Source organism: Nyctibius grandis, chromosome 3 (assembly GCF_013368605.1).
Source record: "Nyctibius grandis isolate bNycGra1 chromosome 3, bNycGra1.pri, whole genome shotgun sequence".
Classification (NCBI taxonomy): domain Eukaryota; kingdom Metazoa; phylum Chordata; class Aves; order Nyctibiiformes; family Nyctibiidae; genus Nyctibius; species Nyctibius grandis.
Window position 1 is genome coordinate 74,832,503 of NC_090660.1, and position 12,040 is coordinate 74,844,542.

The 12,040-nt window shown below is 40.6% G+C and overlaps 1 protein-coding gene across 1 annotated transcript in view; it reads right to left on the reverse strand.

Moving 5' to 3' along the window:
* The window catches only part of CPA6 (carboxypeptidase A6), a 43,563-nt gene that overhangs the window by 13,115 nt on the left and 18,408 nt on the right, over positions 1-12,040 (reverse strand). The window contains exons 5-6 of the mRNA XM_068396699.1: positions 11,619-11,723; positions 52-162 (exon numbers count right to left, since the gene is read on the reverse strand). Coding sequence (XP_068252800.1) covers positions 52-162; positions 11,619-11,723 — 216 coding nt within the window. The remainder of the gene's footprint in view (positions 1-51; positions 163-11,618; positions 11,724-12,040) is intronic.

Sequence of the window (12,040 nt, forward strand, 5' to 3'; positions counted from 1 at the left end):
GGTCTTTCCTGTCTGAACAATTATTTGGGTAATACTACTGATACTACTTACATTTGTCCAGCTAAAATGATATCCATCCACATTAAATACAGGCATGATATAGAAATACAGCTGAGTTAGCATCTTTCTCATGGCAGGATCGGTCTGGTACGTCTGAAGAGCCTAAACCAGAAAAGCCAAAGAAAGTAGTTTCCATAATAAAAATAATTTCCTGATTAAGTATTGTGAAGGGCTAAGACAGTCACGTGGCCTTTGGCAGTACAGAGACCTGAACTCACAGCACCACTGACATCCTTAGAGCTGTACTTGAAAGGCTGACATCTTCCTGATGCCAGCTGGGTTCAGAGGGGTGCCTAAGGCTGGCTCCTCTCCTCCCAGTGCTGTGGTTACAGCCTTCTGCTCTGCAGTAGTTCTGGCCCTCCAGATCCAAAGAGGACAAAGGGCAATGTTTGCTCTGAAATAACCTAAGCTAAAAGCTTTTCAATTGACAAATGCCAGGGAACAGTGTGAAATACAGGAGTTAAATACTTCTGGGCTCCTAACCATGCCGCTGTTTGGATTATTGAAGCTGCCACGAGAGCTGATGGATGCTTCTTGTGGAATACCTGTAAGAAATACCCATACAATTGGACATGTCTGCGGCTGAAATTTACTCACAGAAGAGTTTGAACATTTTTTTTCTTTATTGAGGGCCTAGCGAGACTTCTAAATGCTTTTTCTAAGCCATTCATTAACCACCTCTCTGTCGTGCAGTGCTATCTCCACACCCAGCCTCAGCTTCCCTCCCAGCAGTACTCTGCACATGCAGGTCCTTCAGCCTCACTTGCAGATCCAAAGCAGCATGTCATCCCTGTGCAAAGCTCCCCAGTCACCCAGTGCTACTCCACACTGAGCTCCTCTTCTGTTTCAGCCAGGGAAGAAGGGGGGAAGATGATGAATAGAGGGGGAAGGCAGCACAGCGCGGAATGAAATGAGACTTAGGCAGCAGTTGGGGCAGCATGGCATGAAGCATTACAGAGTGGGACGAGATGCTTCAAGAGGGTAGGGTTATCGCAGGGGAGAAGAAGATGACAGCCAGCTTTTGAGGGGAAGCTTGGTGGAGCTGTGGGCTGCCTGGGAAAAAGCCCCTGGCCAATGCAGAAGTCACAAGTCCCCTGGCCCACGTGCCAGAAATTCCCTGAAGATTCTTAACTGGAATGGTATTGCATTTAAATTCGATTTATTTGTAGTAGGAAGCCACATCAAGGCTACAAATACATTTGGATAAAAATATTGGTATTCAGGGAACTGTAACTATAGTAAAAAGTAATTTTGTCGAAAAAGAAAACAATGGTTACTCAAAAATAATGACCGTGAAAACAAGGGCTCTGTTTCATTGATGTTCTACATGCAGAAAATACACACTGAATTAACTAGGGCTGCTCTGTGCATTAAGCTAGCCCTGCACTTAAATCTTCACAGGATTAAGAGCCTATATGATAAGTATGGATGTTAAATCTGTAAGACCGTTCTTACAGTGGCAGCAGAACCAAGTTGTGCTGCAAAATGTGAGTCAAGGAAAATGAACATTTTTTGTCATGCTTATTTCAGGGAGAAGTAATTTGGTTGGGGAGGAAATAAGTCACCACACACCACTTCCTTGACTTTTTAATGCTTTTCTCTTTTTGGACAGTATTAACAAATTAAGCTCAGGTTGTGTCTCTGTGGTAGGTATTTACATACCAGTGATAATGAGATTGGCGTATTTGCTTGTATCTGTATTTATATATGACATTCTTTTGCTGTCAGTTACATCTGTAATTATGCATTTTGTTACACTGTAGTGTTACATACTGTATTTTAAACTGCAATGCTATAAGATTAAACTCTTTAAAACACTTTTAAAATCATCTCCTTAAAATAACCACAGATCATTAATTAATTTAAGGTAATACACTCCTTAAAAATTGCATGAATGAGCTTTGCAAATTTTTCAGAACCAAATATGTCAATCATTCAATTCTGTTCTTTAAAACATATATAGTTCATCTTAATAATTTGGTTACCCTTTTAGAGTAGCATTTCATTAAAAATGTAATGGACCTGGTGCAACTTTCTTTTTAATGGAAAGCAAGAGTCTAGATGGTGTAATCTGGTGTAAGTGAGATCATATTCACTATTTCTGCTGAAAATATTTTGTCCTTCATACTGTTTTTATCTAGCAATTTTATTTGATATATGTAATCAGGCAACACAGACTGTATAATCTTACCTCCCTTAACAGGTAGATCTTTGGCAATGTGCCTTGCAGTTACTAAGGTGTGTCCTTGCTGGAGCAAAGCCCACAACTTGCCTTTTGTGACGTGACTCTCAAATCCTCTGAACAACGATCACGCGAACCACCCTCCCCTGGCAGTGTTGAAACATTTTTTTCTCTTCGCTATGACACAAGGAAGACGACTATAAACGTTTAGTGAATCAACTGCATTGTAGTTTGCACAGAGCTCTCAGAATACAAAGTAATGTGACTTTATACAGCTCGATTCTGCTTTCCCATCACACAATCAGTAGCAGCTTTGCTGCTGAATGCGCAGAGAGCCCAGACTGGCCCAATAAATGCTGAATAGTGTTATTAGTGAATGAACAGATGATACAGGAACCCTGCCAACACCATGCAATCTGCCTGGGGGATGGGGGAAAGGACGAATGATTAATAGGAGGGGGCTTGATCATCTGGATCAGTGGAGTGGTGGTTGTCAATAGAGCTACGCCAGCTTAGGCTGGCTCAGGATCTGGTCCATAAGAAATTTAATTTGAGGGATGAAGTGAACAAAAGAGCTATATTGTAAACGGCCAAGGCAATAAAAGGCAAGAGTTTAAAATGGATTTAGGATGCAGCTGGGCTTTTTATAAAGTAAGGGGATTGACTGAGAAGGACAAAGCAAGGAGACAGGGTTGAGAGAAACTCTGAAATTGCAGCTGAGCTTAATAACGATTTGCTGCCCCACAATTAATTATTATTAAATTTAAGGTAACAATCAGCTTTTGCTGTTTCTGGTTTTGAATTAAACAATCACACTGAATTAAACAGTTACTATTTTAGCACAGTCAATTGACTCCGTTGCTGTTCTACCAGAAATTGCATAAAACTGCTTCCAACAAAACAGGACTAACTCTTCCATGCAATTATTAAGATATCAGCTAAAACATCCTTTCTGATGGTAACATACAATGTTTTACTATTGTCTGTATATCCTACATTTTGTCAGGGTGACACTATGCTCTGCCATTCAAGCCTTCATTGCCACTTCATCAGTTGGCAAGTCAGTTAGCTCTGTCTCTGTACTTGGAAGCAGCGGATCTTTTTATTTCCATTTTCTCTTTTACTGTTAGTGTCCTGCTTTGGCACTCAAACCATAAGCAGAGTGGTAAGCCCATTATTAAGGGTAAGAAAGATATTACTGAGTATCTAAAACCAAATGTCTTAAAACAAAGGGTCAAATTTTCAAGGCTGAAGCTTGAACTATGATTTTTTTTTTCCCCCCACCAAGCAAAACTTTCCTTCCTCTTTGGGAGCATTTCCCACAGGAGGATCCCAGAAACAACTGAGAAAGATGACTGTGCTGCAACTACTCTGCAACACTAAGAGGAGACCCCATAAAAAGAGTTTGAAAAGAAGGACCTGCAGGATCCCAAAGCCTTGCTTACGCTCATACTTAAGGATGCAAATAGAGAAGATGCTGAAGCAGAGAAGAGGCAGAGTTACGATGCCATGATTGACACGTTAGAGAAGCAAACAGCAGTTCCAGGGAGATTGTGCAAAGCTGGGACCACCCAAGCAAATGCAGGATCTTGTGGGGAAGAAGCTGGACAGAGTTACACAGATCTTAGTGGAAACAGGAGACACAACTTCTTGGTTCCACTCTGACAGATAGATAGTACATAAAAAACCTCATAGGTCCTAAATAAGTCAAGGACTGTCTAGCAGGGAAAAGAAAGGCCTGAGTTATTCTGAAGCACTGTGAATAGCCTGAAAGGGGCAGCACGAGTTTCTCTACTAGTAATTGTATGAAACTAAAGCCTACCAAGTTGATGGAGAGCCCCCGAGATGTCTGCTAGAGAAGAATGTAATTCTTGAATTTTACATCCTAGTTATGTTGGTCCAGGGTAGTAGATATTGAGGGCAACCCAGCAGAAATCACTTGAATACGTCGTTTAATTAAATTGTAAATGGCTAAATAATTAAGATGCAAATTATTGCTTGTAATTCCACTTCTGGAACAACTAAATAGTCCAACACACAGAATTTTCTTTCACAGTCCTTTCTGATGTTCAGTAGTGTTTCTGCATATCCGTAGTTTTACTGAGGCCCTAATTACTCTGCATCATCATACAGGAGTGGACTGCTATAAATATAAAGCAGAATTTCTTCCCTAGGGCAAGTAATATGTTGGAACAACAATGTGAATTCTGTTCATGCCTTGAAGAAGAACATACCCAACATCTTAAAAGCATTCACAGGGTAGAATTTGAATGTCCTAGTGATTAATTCTTAGATAGGAGTATGCACTAGCAAGTGTCATTGAAGAATTTCTTCTACAGGCACAATACAGCTGCAGGGTTGCCTTTATTTTATCAAGATGTATTCACATTGTGAAAAATGAATAGCTGCAAGTAAAATGCAGCTATTTACCTTCTTAAGATCATGGGTAGGCAGGAGGATGCAGCTGAGTAGTTGAAAGTGCACAAGAGAAATAATGCAGTACTTATTTCCTTTTGGAAAAGGAAAACTGGAAACCATTTTAACTTTTTTTTTTTTCCCATCATGAAGATGTCACAGCAAAGGAAAGCACCTTCTCTAAACTGTCTTACTGTTGAATGGAACCTGGGAAAATCCACCATGGACCAAAAGAGAAAGAAATACTGCACAGTATAAAAATGGTTTGCCACAGCTGCTTTTAAAACAAAGCATCCCATGCCTCAGTGTGGTGATATCCTGGTACTGCACTGCATTTTTTTGGCATTGGCTTAGATTTTATCTATTAAAAAAAAAGCATTACAACTGAGGGCCAGTCCAGGAAACTCTTGTTGGTAGTTTCTTCACTGAGAGGGTTATCAAGCATTGGAACAGGCTGTCCAGGGAAGTGGTGGAGTCACCATCCCTGGAGGTATTTAAAAGATGAGTAGATGCGGTGCTTAGGGACATGGTTTAGTGATGCACTTGGTAGTGCTAGGTTAACGGTTGGACTCGATGATCTTAAAGGTCCTTTCCAACCTAAATGATCCTATGATTCTATTCTAGTGTTCACTGCTACTTCATTTTCTTTCCCCTCAGAAGCGGTGCACATTAGTGACCTCTGTTTTCAGTAGCAATGATGTGCTGGAGAGATGCAGCTACCCAGAGCTAAGTGGGGTATAAGATGGCTGCCAAAATAACTGAACTCATTCAGAACTGAACCAGCTGTGGAGCGGAGGGGGGATGTTGAGTAGAAGCAGAAAATACATACCCGTAGGTGTGATTACCACGTAGAAACTTCAAATGGCAGGAACAGCATTTGGAGGATGAAAAAAAAGTCATGAGGATAAAACAGATTCTGCATTTGTAGCAGCGCCTCTTGCTGTTGAAAGGCTGATGAATGAAGTACTGAGTGAAGAGGCTGGAAGAGGTGATCTCTCTGATGCAGAAAAAACAAATAGAGTTTTGGGCAGAAGCTCCTGACAGAGAAGAATGAGTTAGCTAAAGATAAGTAAGGCTGAGTGTTTCAAATATAGATGCTGCAGGATAAAACAGATGGATTTTTCCTCCAGATAATGGATATATAGGGAGCACTCAGAGAAGTTAATTTTTTTCTGAGGTTAGGCAGCTAAAGAGACAGCTGGGGAGACTGGAGTCTGGCAAACAATAAAAATTAAGCTCCAATGATTGTACTGCATTTACTGAAAAAGCTGCAGAGTGTTTGTGGAGAGATCTGTCACCAGGTGACTCGTCCTTCAAGGTGAAAAAAGCCCAGTTTTCATGGTGCCATCATCACTGTCAGCTGTGAAGGAGGCTTCTGGGGGCCAAGATACAATCCTTAGAAGCTCTTGGCCTTCCTAAAACAAGGGTGAACTAAAAATTGATGAACAGGACGAAAACCCAGACAGGAAGATTTCATAGAGCAAGAAGACATGATGGTTTAAAGAGCAACAAAAAAACTGAAGCCAAACCAACATCAGCTGAAGAGCTTTAGCTCAGAAAGAAGGAATGTATCCAGCTAAAGGGTGAAAGGAAAAAGCTACAGGTACAGTGTTTGCTTTGGCCTTGCATGCCTCTGATTCACTTCGGAATATTTCAAATTATTTCAAAACCTCTTCAGGTTTCTAAGAGCCAGCACTCAAAGATATGTTAAGAACAGTGGCGTATCTGTCCCCAGGAACAGAAGTGGCATAAATGTATGGCTCATAGGGAGAGGTAGTCAAGTCCTTGCTTTCTTTCCTCTATGGTTCAAAAGTTCTGCTTGGAGAACTCCAAAAACTGGAGATGGAAAGCCTATCATGGTGGGTGAACTAACTACATTGCCTCAAAGAATAACTAAATACAGGTGTAATAAGCATCCTTTAAATTAATACTAGTCTGAAATCCTGGATTGTGAGAATGTGGCATTTCAGCTGTCCCTGTTCAAAAGACTTAAGTCTGTTGGCAAGTGATAGGTCAAGCATACAATCTTAAACAAACATTAGTGTGTTGCTTCACATAACTATCTATCTTACACACCCTCAAAATCAGACTATTTCTGAATTGGGTGAAAAACTGGTATCTGAATTTCATAATCTGGCAGTATTTTGAGGCTCTGGTAGTTACAGATAGCAAGAGGAAGTAAATTTTCTGACTCCTAAAGGATTACTGGTTTTGCTGGAGCTCAGCAAGATCCAGAAATGATCCAGAATGTGAAGCTGTTTTCCTGGCAGTGTGGACTTCAGCACTGGAATGAATGACTGAGTGCTGCTCTGAGTGTTGACGCAGCATATTACAGATGTTTTGTCCATCAGGACATGGACTATGGAATTTTGCAGAATGAGTATAAGTGCTACACTGACTTTCAGCAGATCTTGGAAGTAGGAACACTTATAGCTTTATGGCCTTCTGACCACATGGCCTGCATGGCGCAGAAGAAGAGCCAACCCTTTTTAACACTGACACTGTCTGGGTCTCCTACTTGGACCGGCGTCTGATTGCACTGTTCTCCTCATTCAGTTCTGTATATGTGCATGTGCTGTTATTTTAGGTATCCTGTCTTTACAGTCAAGCACTTCATAAACATTCCTGAGGAAGAATCTCAGGTCTTGAACCCTGCAAAATTCCTGCTAAAGACTGGTCCCCAGGGCCTAGTCCACAAGCCTAATGGCTAGCTAATCGGCAGTATGCATCCCCCATGCATCCCACAAGGTGACTCATAAATCAGTCTCAAGCTTATAGTGGGGGCAGGTGTTGCCATTTTGCATCTTGGACAGTCTGTGTGTCTTTCTCAGCTCATTATTATGGAGTGAAAAGATGTGTTTCAGGCTTGGTTTTAGCAGCAATCAATACCAATGTCAGCATTAAAAAAAAAAAATCTGCCCCAGCCTTTAACTTCTTTGTCTGGGGTTACCTGTCTGCTCCCTGGGAGCACGATGAAGCACAAACACATCATCTTGAATAATATGGGAACTCATATAATTGGGATCATAGAACACCCACGTTTCAGAATTTGGACTTTTGGCCACGCATCTCACAACTTAAAGTATACAGAGCATACTGATATTCTTTTCAGATTTGGGATTCTTCTGAGATGAGACAGCTATTACGGCCCATCTTTAAGGGGTGATACAGTGCTTCAGGATGAGCAGGGCGTCAGAGGTGCAAATTTGGATTCCTCTACTATACAGCTCCTTTCCAGTGGGCCTGTGGATAGGGGTGAGGGAACGCTCACAGCAGTCTAGCAATGTCAATGCTCAAATCAAACTTATCAAGTCACCTTGATCAAATCCAGAAAGTTCAGAAGTAGTTCTGAACATTTTTTCAGCAAAGACCTTAGATATTGGCTAGGTCCTGTCCCAGAAGAAGCAGACGGTAGCACAGCTCATCCAGGAAAAAAACCCACAACAGTCTCACATTAAAGAAAAGTGGCTATGTGCAATGCAATGTAAGCTGACCCACATTCAAAGAATAATAATATTATTTTGATGAAAGTCCTCAAGATTTACACGTTTGAAAAATAGAAGAGCCTAGGGAGTCTATGGAAGAGCATGCCACAGTTCACATTTGAGATGCAGATATAGAGAATCCAGTCAACATATGTTAGTTTTCCTTTTTTCCTAAAAACGTCCACTTTTGAAGATGGGAGAAGAAGGTGATGATGGAGGTTACTGCATTTCCAAAGTGCAAAGCTATTTCCACCTTCATCTGAGGCCCTGATGAGGCCACTCTCTTAGGGGGATGCACTTGATCTTAATGGATGTTTCCCTTACAGTTGCCAACGGATTCTTAAAACATTTTCTCAAGAAGAAATGCTTGCTTCTTGAAGATTTTTAAATACATTTCTTGAATTTTGTAATCTTGAAATACAAATTCCTGCCTCAGAAACAAAGAATAGTGGTCTAAGTGCATCTTAAAGTCACATCTCTTGTATGTTGTTTTCTGAAAATGTTGTACGAATGACAGTTCAAGATTATACATCATTGACATGGATCAAATGGCAGCATTTATTAGAGGGAAGAAAGTCAAACCAGATGTCATGGGAATCCTCATCTGCTTCCACTAAAACTGAAACAGAATCTAGTTTTGATGTTAATTGGAATAGCAGCCTGTGAACCATATTTCAGATTTTTAAAACAATGGTAAAATACTAAATTTGGGGTCTGGATAATCTGATATCTGAATTCTGCTTCTCTTCTCACAATTGCGCACACAATGATGAGGAGTTAAATGTTCTTAATAATAGAGTCCTTTTCTTTCCAGCTTGTAATATTTACTAACACATTTTAATGTATGATTGCATTCTGTGCAGTCTTTTTAAAAATCTAGGCTAAGAAACTTTCTTATTTTTCCTCCCGAAATCTTTTGCTGTGGACACAAATTCTGGGTACACTAGATTAATTTATCTTTGCAGGTTGCCCTCAAAGTAGTCCACACATAATCAGTTGTTTCCTTTTACAGTTCCTCTTGCTTCCCTACTCCACCACAGGTCTCTCAATATTTCCACTGTCAGGGCCTTTTTTCCACCCCTTTCCAGCTGAGTAAGGCTTGAAGTTGGGTGGGCCTCCACTGTAACCTAACTTGTATTCTACTACAATACAGGCGCAGACACTTCTCTGTGGCTCGTTAGCTGGTACCTAAAGTTCTGATCCTGTGTGCGCAGGGCATCCCCTTTCTTGACTTGAAATTCAGTGACCATTGAGGTGGGGTTTGTCAGAGGCCACCAGTATCGCTCACCCTGGTAGAACATCTGATTATCTTTATCTGAGAGGCTACAGGCATTCAGGGGTGCCTCCTACAGAAACAAACAGTGACGTCGTTATTAACACCAGACCTATGGAATACAGAGCCAAGGCTAGAGCTCATGCTGGAGTAGATTATAATTAAAAAACACACACAAATCCAAACAGAAGCAGCAAACCCCCAAACCAAACAATAGTCTTCGCTCTCTTTTTGTTTGTTTCAAAATGTGGGTTTTGTACATCCAATTATATTATCACGTAATGCAAAACTCTTTCCTGTGCATTCTCTTTCTCTTTTTAAGCTTTAACTTCTACTTCTATATATTTCTCACTTTTTCTTTAGTTCATCTGTTCTTTTTCTCTAACCATTGTATTTGCCCGAATACAGAACAAGCCTGCGTAGTAATCAGCCTCTTGCCTTCCCATGCTCTAGCCTCACATCCTCGCTTCCCAAGTCTGATCTGCCTTAGTCTGCTTTGCATTTCTAGATAGATGGGAGCCAGGTCCTGCTCAGCTGAACAACTCCAGATGCTTTGTAGAAAGTGGGGAGCTGCTGCCCATCCCCTGGCAAGCCCCACTAGCAGCCAGCTGCTTACTGGCACCTCGACCCTACGGGAGGTGGTGTCTCCCACTGCTTGCAGCAAATTCACTGGCACTCAGAAGCTGCCACTTCCAGAGGTTCAAGCAAGATACCGAGGGTTACAAAGCTGGATGGGAATATCTGGTCAAGTTTGCAGCGCCCAGTCTTGAGCTTGAATGCAAAGTGACGTTCATACATAGAGGTTGTTTTCTAAGCTAAATCACTTGAAAAGCCTAGTTGTACACAGGAGTATGGATGCTTCAATAAAAAGAAGTGACAGAGATCACAGGGTGAAGTGAAAGCTCGATAAAATATTTCAGGCTGTCTGCACAGTAAAGGGATGCGCGTATGCTGTTCCTGCTAGAAAAGAAGCTAACATCACATAAATCCAACATTTCCTTTTGCTTCGGCTTGTGGTGCTATTCCTTAGAGTCAACAAACATGCCAGGGAAAAACTGTTTCCAAGCTGACTGCCCTTTCTCAGAACTACCCGTACGTGCTGGGGAGGATGGAAAGTGGGCTGCCGGGCTGCAGAGGTGGTTACGGCAGGAGTTTGCCAGCAAAAGAGAACTGCAGAGTTTAAAGCACGGAGAGGCTAAAAATGTCTAATTCATTTAATGAGAAAAACAATATCCTAAACCAAACAATCTAATCACCTTGTCTCTCCTGCCCTCCCAGCCATTTTTAATATAATGATGGAAACCATGAACATAATGTATTCTTATGCTGATGCTTTTTGCTTTAATACTGGATTGAAATATTACTCTAAGGAAAGAAACCTCTCCCCTCCTGTTCTCCTGGGTAGGAAAGCTGCTCAGAAATAGCTGCAAGTTTGTTCAACTTTACACGAACAGAAGTCCTAATAAGAAGACACACCATCATTGCACACTGAACTTTGGAGATCAGCTCCTGGATCTGGTTTAGCCTGTACATGCATCCCAAATTAGAAGAGATTAAGTGCTGATATTAAAAAAAAAAGTATATATATATATACTGGACAACTGGAAAGCAAAATGCCAATTTCATTTGATTTCACTGATCATTTGAAAAATGGCAAAGGGATGGATATGAAGGCTAGACCCCAGATATCAAAGATAAAGGCAGCATAAATCCAATAAGATAGGATCAAAGAAACACTGGAGGAATTACTTGATATTCAGAGACTATGAAATCCATAATTTTGGGTGAAATCTATCTATGATTTAGTTTCCTATTCCTATGGAATTACACAGAAGAGAAATGTCTTTCTTAATCCTTAAAGAAAAGATATTGCTGAACTGCTCTGAAGTAGTACACACTGGCACTGATTTACCTGGACCATTACCAGAACGACAATCTCCACATTTTTAGGTCTTGGAATAAAATCCTACTTCATATCTCTGCCAGTATGTATCTGGCATATATTTGCCCTGTCCCTAGCTGTGTCTGGCTGTTGCTATCAACTTCGTTTATCAAGAACTTAAGTGTTCTACAAATAAATAAAAAACCCTGGTATAATAGCTAGTTATTGTTCTTATGAATAATATGTTAGATTCATTATAGAAAATATACAATGTTTATTGAACTGAAGGAGCTGCGTGACTGTAAATCATTAAATACTTACTTCTTTCACAAACCACTGGCAAAAGGCAGGGCCAATCCACTCTCTTGCATGAATCCCACAGTCTATCCAGACAGCTTTCTTGTAGGGCCGTGATCCTTTACCTAACTTGAAGTGTGAATAGTCATAGAAATATCAACAGGTCTCATGACATTAGTGCAACACAATATTGAGAAATTTTCAAGGGTATGGCCAAGATAATGATATGCAGGTATGCCAAGATAATGAAGCTGATCTATGGAAAAAAAATACAGGAAAAGTGAGATCTGTCAATTCTTCTTTTATGAGGAATGAAATTCTTAAATATCAGATGGACCAGGATGAGGAAAAACTATGCTACAGGAACAGCCTGATGCAGAATCAAATTTTTAGAACTCTGCAACAGCAGATGAAAAGAAAGTACATTGAAAGTAAAATTTATTTTG